We start from the raw sequence: 11,722 nt of genomic DNA on the forward strand, positions 1-11,722 counted from the left end.
TGAATCTAGTCATTGTTAAAATAGCCAATCGTTAGTGTAAGACTGAAAAATAAACACAGCCGAATAAGAGAAATTTTGAAAACAAAAATGTTATAAGGACCGTAATTGTTGATGCAAAATCTGGGCCCATAATATACACAGTTTTTATGCATGATTATTAGGGCAATTATTTTATTGCATTGCATTGCTTTGCATTTTATTTAATCATTGGTGTCTGTCCTTTTCAACCTGCGATTAGGGTCTTTTGCATATCTCTTCAATGTTTGTGGGAAGGTCAATGGCAGTGTTCTTCATCTTCAAACTTCTTCATGTTGCCAGTATAAACAACTAAGGCTTAAGACGTTAAGATGTACTTCCTGGTCATGAAGAACTTTCATCTTTTCTTATAATATTGAGTTAGTTGAGTGAAAGAGTCTTGTGGTATCTTGACATGCTTTGCATGATTTGTTCATAACTTGTTTTCGTTTTCTTGGGTCAGACAGAAGGGGTTTTGTCAGACCGTTGGCTGGCTGCAAGCAATTCCTAAATGAGTTTAGACATTTATGCCAAAAACCAAAACTGAAGAATATTTGTCACATACATTCCAAAATAAAATCACAGTCACAAGTTATAGGCTAAGGGTAGTCGGATGGTGCCAGGTACATTGTGCCCACTCTAAACATGCTCATATGATTGGATAGACGCTGGCAAAAACACGTCAGCAAAACATGAGTCTGTTTTTTTCTGGGTAGACTCTGTGCCCTTGACCCTATCCTATCTTGCTGTTTCTAGAAGGACTTGTGTTGTGGTTATGATACACTAAACGTTTGTGACGTCAATACTCATGCGCATATTGATGCTAACATAGGATCACATGTCTAGTTTAAGATAATGCAGTAATCTAGTTTAAGATTATACAGTTCACACACTGATGGGACTTTACTGAAGTAATGTTGTGATTAAATGCAAAATAAAAAGGCACAAGCATCCCAAGGCCAAATTTCACTGTGCTGCGCTGCACGTTGAACACCATAACAGAAAGTCGCCCACTGATTGGTGCCCAGGCAACACACCCCTGCTCTGCCCACCTGCTTAATTTAGTCCGATAAATTGCATGTGTGTGTCTATGGTCACCTCGCTAGTCCTGACTGAGCTGGAATGTCAATCGATGGCACCGTTAACCTTACCCAACCCTGCTGTCAGTTGAAGCTATCAGGATTTATTTAGATGTGATTTTTCCATACAGATGTATGGAAAAACCCATAGCTTAGATGTTTCCTGCAGACCGAGTGCTGCAAACACACTGTCATGTGGATGATGCCGTTCAAGAAGAAAATCGCAGATTTCTCATGTGCTCTCTAAAAAACATTTGCGGTATTAGAGATCTTATGAAAGGTTTGTGAGTAAAACACCTCAGTTTCATGATGTCATGAAGTATATGTAACATAAATTGTTTACAGTTGTGTTGTTGGTCTTTATGTGAGGCATCTTGAAATTGTTGCCATGTATTGCAATCCCATTTAACCATTACTTATAAATGTCTTCCAAAATACCTTCATAGCATTTGTGGTCTTTCAGCATTCTTACAGCATGGCTAGAGGCAGACCTTTCAACATGTCTGATGTCACACCAGTAGAGCAGTTTAGACCAGCTCACTCAGGGAATGCTGGGATATCTGAATGAGGTCCAACTGGACAGCAGACCCTCAGGAACAGCTTGTGCTTGGATTACACTGATTCACCTCAGGACAGAAACTAGAAATATATATAAGCATAATGTTAAGCCAAACAGCATTAATATATTGTTATATGCATAATTATAATACAGTTTATTTTGTTATATTGAGCGAATGCATTATATATATATATATATATAAGCATTATATGAAATATATTATTTGTATTCATTTGTCAAATTCTTATTTGTTGAATTTAATATTATATTTGCAATATGTTGTATATATATATATGTGTGTGTGTTATATATGTGCATTTTATATAAATATATTTTATATTTTTTTTTTTTCTTTTCATGTTCACACAATTTCTTAAGTTCTTGCGTACAACACTGATTTCTTCTGAAGTCTCCTGCAGTGCATGGTCATACCATTGCTAAAGCCTGATCAGAAAAGCATTGTGCATTTGTTTAAGAAAACGACAACAACAACAAAAATGGACAGTCATTTTACTGATCCTGTCTTGGGCACAGCTTTAAACCTGAACTTTGGTTGTCTTTACTCAGTCACACTGCTAATCTAATTTTAATGAACTTCCGGTGCTTAGATGTAGGAAATTTGGCTAAAGTTTGTGTTTGCTGTTTCAGCAACAGGTTTGTTCCAGTCAGGCCCTCATGCCACGCTTGCGTGATTAAAATGACAACAGTTAAAGGTGCAGTACTGCTCGAGTGACTCTGCTAAGCTGCTTCCACGTTTCTGAGATCCAAGACAACCTCTGAAGCACCCTGGGACAGAAAGAAAAGGTCGCCACCTCCACGTCTGTGGAACTTTCTATTTAAGTGTGGCATGACAGGAAGTGACTCCTTATATCCCCTTTGCTGTTTAGAAGTGAGCTCCAAAGAAAGAAAACTGGGTCATGATTCACAGTAGATTAATTTATAGACTCAAACTCTGTGTTAAGGAACATATTTTGAAACCAGAGCCTCTCAAGATACAAGTTACACATAATTACAAGCAGATAAATTGCAGTCAAGCTACTATTTAAAGAAAAAGTGATTAGCTACGCTACGTGTTTCTAAGAAAATCTAGCTAACTATATTTGGTAACTACAAGCTCTGTGTACATGCATATATATGAGTGTGTTAGTGTGTGTGTTTTTCAATGATTTTTTTTATTTTTTTATTTATATTTCTCAGAGTAATAAATATTTAGCCAAAAACAATGAAGAATCTCAATTACCTTGCTAAAAATAGCTTAAATCAGCCTTAACCGGTTCGCTAGTTTTAGCTCCCAGCTTGAATAGGCAGGTCTATTTTACTGGTTTAGGGACATTCTATTTTACTGGTTCAGGCTGACTGAAAGTTTCTTTCATACTGCTGAAAAAATGTAGTGGTGTAACAACTTTTAGTTAGTTACTCCCAAGAAGTTATAATAATAATAATTATTATTATTACTATGTGAGAAAAGATCAAATTTACAGCTTCACATATGTAGTATTATGGTAGCTTCATGCATAGAGAGATTCATTTACATTCATTTACAAATTACCTTGCAAATTACCCGAGCTTGTGAACAGATCTTAGTTGTTCTTGTGCAGTTGCATGTATTTTTGCCATTAAGTTCCGCTCTCGGTTACATAATACATGTCAGTTTGTGCGAGTATGATAGATTATCCCCCAGTGGGCCTCTCCAGCTCTGCCACCAGTCACATTTTATGGATTTCTCTCCATGTTACTCAACACTTGGGAAAAGAGTGCAGCTGTATGAACTTACTGACTGTAGAACTACCGCCCATTTGTACGTACAGTACAGTACATTTTGACACTTGGCCTTGGGGAGTCACAATATGCTTTTCATTCACGAGGTTTGGTTGCGGTTCAGAATATAGCGTCATTTTCTCTTGCAGTGTCATCAGATATGTACTTGGTTTGTTTTTAGTGCTTGGCTTGAAGTTGAAGTGAATATGGGTCAGTGCTCTACATGTTTTTAGGCCCTTAAATCACTGGACAGCTACTATTCTCACCACAAATGTGCTGGTTTGTGTCCTGGAGCTTTAAAAAAGCAAAAAAGGACAATGTTTGCAGTGCAAACACTCATATCTGGTGGAAAATATCTGGAAAATACCCAGTTGCTTTGGTCAAACTGGGAAGGGGTAACCGCATTTACCACTATATGATTGCTGTTGCATTTTTGTTCATCTCTGGAAATAAAGTTTAAATGAAGTAGGATTCCTTGAGAAAAATAAAGTCAAGATTTACTCACTCTAAATCGATATGACTTTTTATGGAACAAAAAGATATTTTGAAGAATGTTCACACGACTCTGTTTTGTTTTGTTTTTTTATTTGTTTTGCTTTGCTTTGCTTTGCTTTGTTTTGCATTGCATTGTTTTGTTTTGAATGTCATTCAAATGTGACAGAAAATGTCGATATGGTCACTGATAAATATTATAGTGCATCCCTAAACATTTGACATCATACATTTGACAATGTATAAACTGCCACTTTCTCAAGTTCATTACTTTGTGTGTTTTTTTCCCCCCTACAGATAAGCGACACTTCTGAACAGTATTCTGAACATTGTGAATCCTCTGCATTTGTGGGTGAACCAGAAACATTGTGAAAGGAGAAACTCCGAGAAAACGAGGCACAAAAAGAAGCTGTCGTCAAATCAAATCAATGATGGTTTTGAAAAAGCTTCTGCGTTTCGGGAAACAGCTGCTGAGGGTGAAGGTTGTCGACTGCAACTCGGAGGATTCGCGACTCTCCCGATGCTTGAACACCTTTGACCTGGTGGCTCTTGGTGTGGGCAGCACCTTGGGAGCTGGGGTGTATGTCCTCGCTGGAGCCGTGGCCCGGGAAAATGCAGGACCGGCCATCGTCCTGTCGTTCCTCATCGCAGCCCTCGCCTCAGTGCTTGCGGGCCTCTGTTATGCAGAGTTTGGGGCGAGAGTGCCGAAAACGGGCTCAGCGTACCTGTACAGCTATGTGACTGTTGGGGAACTATGGGCCTTTATAACTGGCTGGAACCTTATACTTTCGTATGTTATAGGTGAGATGACACACAATATCACTTAAAGGGATGAAAATTATGTAATTCACGCACCCTCAAGTTGTTCCAAACCTGTATGACTTACTTTCTTCTGTTGAACATGAAAGAAGATATTTTGGGGAAATGGGTAACCAATCAGTAGATGGACCCCATTGACTTCCAAAGCTGGAAAGATGTACTATGAAAGTCAATGGGGACCATCAACTGTTTGGTTACACACATTCTTCAAAATATCCTCTTTTGTGTTCAACAGAAGAAAGAAACTCGTATAGGTTTAGAACAACTTGACAGTGAGTAAATGATGACAATTTTCATTTTTGAGTGAACTATGCTTTTAAAGGTTATAAATGTATTTGCCTATACCATATATATCTGTAAACTGATGTATAGTGTAGTTTTTTACATTTCCTTATGTTTTTCTTTCCTTGCTATATAATGTTACTCAATCTGAAAAACCTTCTCAGGTACATCAAGTGTCGCCCGAGCTTGGAGTGCCACATTTGATGAGCTGATTGGAAAACAAATTGAGCATTTTTGTCGACAGTACATGTCCATGAATGCTCCGGGCATTCTGGCGGAGTACCCAGATATGTTTTCCGTATTCATCATCCTTACTCTCACAGGTAAAACATGACCAGAGCACTAATTACATAGGGAGCCATGACTGACCAATTAGAACTGAGAATTCCAGAGTATCGTACAAATTTATGTATATAAATATTAATTTCAAAACAGTGATTGTGAAACACACTCTTTCATTCTGATAATGAAAGCTTTTGAATGCGGATGTTCATGTTGACTTTGTTCCGTAGTGTTTTGAACTCTGTTTTGTTTGCTATAGCCCTGCTGGCCTTCGGGGTGAAGGAGTCAGCCATGGTCAACAAAGTGTTCACCTGCATCAATGTCCTGGTGCTGGGGTTCATGGTTGTATCTGGACTTGTTAAAGGTACACTGAAGAACTGGCACCTGGACCCTGATGAGATTCTCAGTGGAACCAATTCCACCATTAAGTGAGTCATGTTTTACGACTTTGGAATATATTTTCAAGTATGTAATTGCAATTATGCCACAAAATTATATACCATTCAAAAGTCTGGGATCAGTAGGATTTTTACTTTTTTAAAAATTAAATGATAATAAAACAAGTCTCTTATGCCCACTGGCAAAACAAACTGAATTTTCATCAGCCATTACACCAGTCTTCAGTGTCACATGATCTTTCAGAAATCATGTTAATATGCTGATTTAATGCTTAAGAAACATTTCTTATTATTATCAATGTTGAAAACAGTTATGCTGCTTAAAATTTTTGTATAAATCATGCCATACATTTTTCAGGATTCTTTGATGAATAGAAAGCTCAAAAGAACAGCATTTATTTAAAATAGAAATCTTTTGTAACATTATAAACGTCTTTATTATCACTTTTGATCAAGTTAATGTGTCCTTGCTGAATAAAAATATTAATTTATTTTAAAAAGAAATCTTACTGACTCCAAACTTCTGAATGTTAGCGTATATTCAGTGTATGTATATATATATATATATATATATATATATATATATCGACTGTCAAATTTCAAAAGTTATCATAAGAAAACAAGTTATATATCAGCTTTTTCAGTGTTACCTCACAAAATTTAGCCAGAAAAATAATAATAATGATTGACCTCAGTGGACTTACGTATGTTACCATATTTTATATTTTTGCTGTTCTTTTTGGGGCCATAGTTTTGCAGAAATGACACACTTCCCCTTCAAATTCAAATGGCATGTTATAATTTGTCTACATTCCTCTCTCTGAGCAGTGCTACACAGCCTCTGCCATCAAGAGAGATGCTGGGTAAAGGTGGGTTCATGCCTTTCGGCTTCACAGGGGTCTTATCAGGGGCAGCTACCTGCTTTTACGCCTTCGTTGGGTTCGACTGCATCGCAACTACAGGTAACTAAAGGCTTTCTGAAATCCAGTGCTCTAAATCATGTCTAATCTTTAGAAGGCACCAGTTTTCTCCTAAAATTCTGTTGAAAAGCTCAAATATATGATGCATGTTTACAAACATGAGGTTAGTGAGTGCAAATTGTGCAAGAAGCCTATTTTGTATGCATAAATGCATGCAAGTGTTAGATTGGTACAGCAGTGAGGCTGTTATGCTACCTACATATTTGGCTTGCGTTCATGTCGCTTTGGTCAAAGTTATTTAGAGTTTCCTTTATGTTTATAATAGTATTGCATGGATATTCTCAGTAGATCTCTACTTATGGTTTGCCTCTGGCCCCCTCTTTTATGGCGGCTCACTCCCCCACATTCCCTTGTATTCGATTGGCTAGAGTGTTTTGGGGTTTGTCTGGACTCGTCTCCTTCTCTGTAGCTGTGGTTCACATTCAGTAACCCCTCCTCTTCCACATGCTGGTCAGGAGTGGTAATATAGCCATGTTCCTGTGCTCTCTCTGGCACTGCTGGCATGGAAACACTACTCCTCTGTTTTATGTAGTGCTCTGCACAAGGTCAAACCAAAGGAACTTTTGCCAAAAGCGAACATGCTCGCACTACTCACTGAAGCAGCTGAGTCATTTTCTTGCTCCAAGGCTTCTTAAAATGACGGATTTCACATGCATTGTGCATTTAACTGACTTAATGGCAAGATTAAACGTACTGTAGTTGAATGAATGTAAATATAATGTACAGTAATGTTCAAAAGTTTGGGTTCTGTAACACTTTGAAAAAAGTCTTGTTCTGACCAAGGCTGCATTTATTTGATCAAAAATTTATAATTTTTTAAATGTTTCTTATTCCTGTGATGGCAAAGCTGAATTTTCAGCATCATTACTCCAGTCTTTAGTGTCACATGATTCTTCAGAAATCATTCTAATATGCTGATTTGCTGCTCAAGGAACATTTCTTATTATTATCGATGTTGAAACAGTTTAATATTACTGCTTAATATTTTTGTGGAAACTGTGATACATTTTTTTTTCAGGATTCTCTGAATACAGTAGACAGTTCAAAAGAACAGGATTTTTGAAACGGAAATCTTTTGTAACAATATAACTGTCTTTACTGTCACTTTTGGTCATTTTAATGCATTCTTGCTGAATGAACATAATATCTTAAAAATCACTGAAAACAAATAATTTCTTATGAACCTTTACAATGTTTAGCGTGAAATACAAAATATAATTGAAACAAAAATGTCTGGATTTTGTGCATATTCATATACTATATTTTATAGAAACCTTTCTCAGATTTTAATAAAAATATAATGAAAAAAAATATATATTGTGACTATATTCCTTGTAATGGCAATTTTATTTCTTGTAATTGCAATTTTATGTATTTTTTCATTATTGGAGATCTATAGCTATATAATGTGACTTTTTCTTAAACTGTCTAACAATTACCATTTTTATTTTATTTTATTTTATTTCATTTTATTTTATTTTACTTCGAAACATCCATAGTATTCGTAGAGCCACTAATTAAAAGACAACCAACTATCGGTTTTCAGTTTCACACAATAATGATCAGTCATGTCATGGGATAGGATGGGACAAAATTAAATACCCACATATCAATAATGTAAAGAGCTGAAAATAAACTGGTATCCTGTTACATTAATGTTCTCTAGGGAATAAAAAATGTCTAAGAACTCGTGTCATTTGATAGTCCGGGCATAGGTCTGTTTATGGCTCCTTTGGTTCGACCCTATTATTTATGCTGTGACACAGCAATTAGCTACTGACATGTTGAGCTTAGTTGCTTATGTGGATGATGCAGGTTTGAGTCCAGCCTGCAACCTTTTACTGTTTCTGTTTAATAAAAACATAATATCCTGTTTCATATCACAGGTGAGGAGGTGAAGAACCCCCAGAGAGCCATTCCCATCGGCATCGTCTCCTCCCTCCTTATCTGTTTTGTAGCATACTTTGGTGTATCAGCAGCCCTCACCATGATGATGCCGTATTACATGCTGGATAAGAACAGCCCCCTTCCCATGGCCTTTAAATACATCGGCTGGGAAGGAGCCACGTACGCTGTGGCGGTAGGCTCCCTTTGCGCCCTGTCTACCAGGTAAGCACTGATCCATCCAGTCAGGGATTGTTTTAACACACATTTACAGCCCAGTCTAGAGTAAAATGGCCCCTGCATGGTAGAGCGTAAAAATGTACTTGAAATGAATAATTAGCCATGTTCCTCGAAATGAATGGATGTAATTACCCGCAAGCCTGGTTGCAGTTTAAAAGACTTCAGTCATTTTGATAGCGCAACTTTTAGGAAGTTGACCAACCCAATCATTAAATTTTACTAAGTGAACTCGGACAACCTTAGAGAGGTTGAGAGAGTGCAGTCTGGGACTGGATTGCGTGATAGTGTGTGTGTATATTTATCTGAGGCCGCTCATATGAACCCCTTGCTAAAAATATGAAGGGAAATTTGGTGTGCTGAGTTATGAATCCTGTTTCTCAGTTATGCAACACCCAGTCCAGGCTATGAGTGGGAGTAAGGCTGTATGCCACATTTTCTCTGTCTGTAAAAGTCAGGCAGAAATTAATTTTATAGTAATGACCTACATGCATTCGCACCAGATGTTGTTACTCAGAAATGTTTGCAACTGTGAAGTATGAATTGTGTGTAATCTATTAAGTGAAGGAGTCTTCTGCATGATCTGTCCAAGTCCTAAACTTATTATTCTTCTAACAACCCGTCTAACTTCTGAGTCACTAATGATAACCTCAGTAGCTGCAGGGTTGAAGTAGATTTATTGGCATTTTTCTTTTTGGTTTCCAGTTATTGCAGTATTTTCAGTATTAAATACTGTTTGGAATCCATTCAAAAGTGAAGTGTGCAATTTTATATCTTCAAATATCTACCTACTTTTGACTATCGGCATGAAGTCTGGTCCACTTTGCAGCTTATTATTGTTGAGAACTGTCGCCGATTTAGACACAGATTGCTTGAACAATGTGTAACCAACCACATTATATATTTTTCTTACTGTTAAGGAGAGGATTCATCTGATATAAATGATACCAAAACAAACAAACCCCCCCCAAAAAAAAACACAATATAAAATTCTGCTCATGGGTATCTGATATACATGCTACTAAATGCTGCAAATAATGCTTGTAGTGATAGTCAATGTTTCGTCATGCCATATTTATTCATTTTGAGCATTTAATTTTAGTTGACAAAAATAATATTTTTGTTGATGAGTGTACAAAATTAAACCAAATATTATATGAAAATTTGACTTAATTCTGTATATGCGTATATATACACAACGTGTGTGTCTATACACATAACTTATATAATGTTTATAACTATAAGTAACATTTTATATTAATCTTTCTACTTCTATGAGAATAGGGAAGGCCATACCACAACTACAATGTTAACGACACAGAGGAACAATTGTTGAAATCACTTTCAGAATGATGTTTTCCAGCCGATGAACGATAAAAATATTAACAGCCTATCAAAATCCACCCGACGTTGTGTAAAAGCAGCCAATTAAATTAGAAGTGTTTTTGAAGTATTTGTAGGCTGATTTCCCAGAAGAGCAAATGCTGTGGCTATGTGGCACTTTCAAAATATTTCTCTGTTTGTTTAAGCGGTCATCTGAGGCGGAAGGGGTGGGAAAGGAATATGGAAACTATCATTATTTTTGCAATGCCACTTGTTTCCCACTAGTACTTCAGAAATTACATGCTTCACCTTTAAAATCATCCTCTGAATGATTGAAAATCCATGCCAAGAGATTGATCCTTATGCTCCTGCAAATATTTTCTTTTTTTCTGAGTGGTCTAATATCACTTCTGATTGGTGGGGGTGGCCTGTTTGTGGCATGTTTCTCTCTTATAAAAACACCACAGCAGTGTATGAATGCACTATGTCTCTGTCTCTGTTTTGCATGGCATGGTTTGTTTTCTCCAACTCTCGCGGCAGCCTGCTTGGCGCCATGTTCCCCATGCCCCGTGTCATCTGGGCCATGGCTGACGATGGCCTGCTCTTCAAATTCATGACTGGGATCAACGAGAGAACAAAAACACCCATACACGCCACTATAACAGCAGGCTTTGTCGCAGGTGAGCGAATTTTAAAGCTACTAATCTACTGACGTCGCGTTACGTTCGCAGTATTGCGCATCTGTCCACCTGGAGCATGTTGCATGGAAAAACAGCGTTTTCATTGCACTGAACCTATATCTGGAATGGGCCGGATGGCACAGCCTGTCCCCGACAGCTATGACGGAATTCATTTAACCGTTTTCTTCGTAAATAAACTGGATGTATCCCCTTTCTGCCTTTGACACCACCTCTGGCAGCTGCCCAGTTGGCTTATGTGTTTCTTTTCTGCTCTCTTCCTTTTTTTGATCATCCCATGATCAGTCTCTTGGGGTCCTTGTTCCCCCTCCCACGTATAATGTTTGCCATGGCCCGGGACGGTCTGCTCTTCTCGTTTCTGGCGAGGGTGAGCGAGAAGAAGGCACCCGTCGTGTCCACTCTGGCCTCCGGGGTCATTGCTGGTAAGAGCAGAGGGCATTGTGGGATTGGAGGGTTGAGCTCCTGTGGGCTGCTTTTGTTGCTGTTAGAAACATCAGCCTGTGCATATCTATAGGGAGGAGGCTGGAAACTCACTGTTTATAAAACATACAGCAGTTACATGTAATTGGCAGTACTAAAGGGTTTTTTTGTTTTGTTTTCTTTCTTTTCAAAATTATTCCAGTAGTTACCTGGAATAGAAACTTGTAAGACAGACTTTGCTGTGTTGGAATTTTTTGTTTTATTGTGCAAACATGACGTGATACCATGATGTCAGTTTTACCATACTAAAGAGTCTGTTGATTTTGTGAATAGTTTTGTGTATTTTTCTGTTTCGTGCATTGAAAGTTTAAATGCTTATGCTTTTAGCACTTTCCTTGAATAGGGTACGAATACAGGACACTTTTTTATTATTACTTAGATTTTTTTTTTTTTTTTTTTTTTAGGAAATCATTTAATGGAAAAATGGAGATTGGGG

General features: G+C 37.5%; 1 protein-coding gene across 2 annotated transcripts in view; it reads left to right on the forward strand.

Annotated features, from left to right (window-relative positions):
- The first annotated feature begins 2,314 nt into the window (after positions 1-2,314).
- LOC107718716 (high affinity cationic amino acid transporter 1-like) overlaps positions 2,315-11,722 on the forward strand; it is a 13,685-nt gene continuing 4,277 nt past the window's right edge. The window contains exons 1-7 of one of the 2 annotated variants that reach the window (XM_016525916.1): positions 2,315-2,457; positions 4,201-4,704; positions 5,169-5,327; positions 5,546-5,714; positions 6,513-6,646; positions 8,551-8,773; positions 10,649-10,788. In XM_016525916.1, the coding sequence (XP_016381402.1) occupies positions 4,332-4,704; positions 5,169-5,327; positions 5,546-5,714; positions 6,513-6,646; positions 8,551-8,773; positions 10,649-10,788 (1,198 nt within the window). In that variant the 5' untranslated portion in view covers positions 2,315-2,457; positions 4,201-4,331. Of the gene's footprint in view, positions 2,458-4,200; positions 4,705-5,168; positions 5,328-5,545; positions 5,715-6,512; positions 6,647-8,550; positions 8,774-10,648; positions 10,789-11,091; positions 11,229-11,722 lie in introns of both variants that reach the window. The other variant, XM_016525917.1, reaches the window with a different exon arrangement.

The sequence above is a fragment of the Sinocyclocheilus rhinocerous genome, unplaced genomic scaffold (genome assembly GCF_001515625.1).
Source record: "Sinocyclocheilus rhinocerous isolate Xijiao unplaced genomic scaffold, SAMN03320098_v1.1 scaffold1655, whole genome shotgun sequence".
NCBI classification, from domain to species: domain Eukaryota; kingdom Metazoa; phylum Chordata; class Actinopteri; order Cypriniformes; family Cyprinidae; genus Sinocyclocheilus; species Sinocyclocheilus rhinocerous.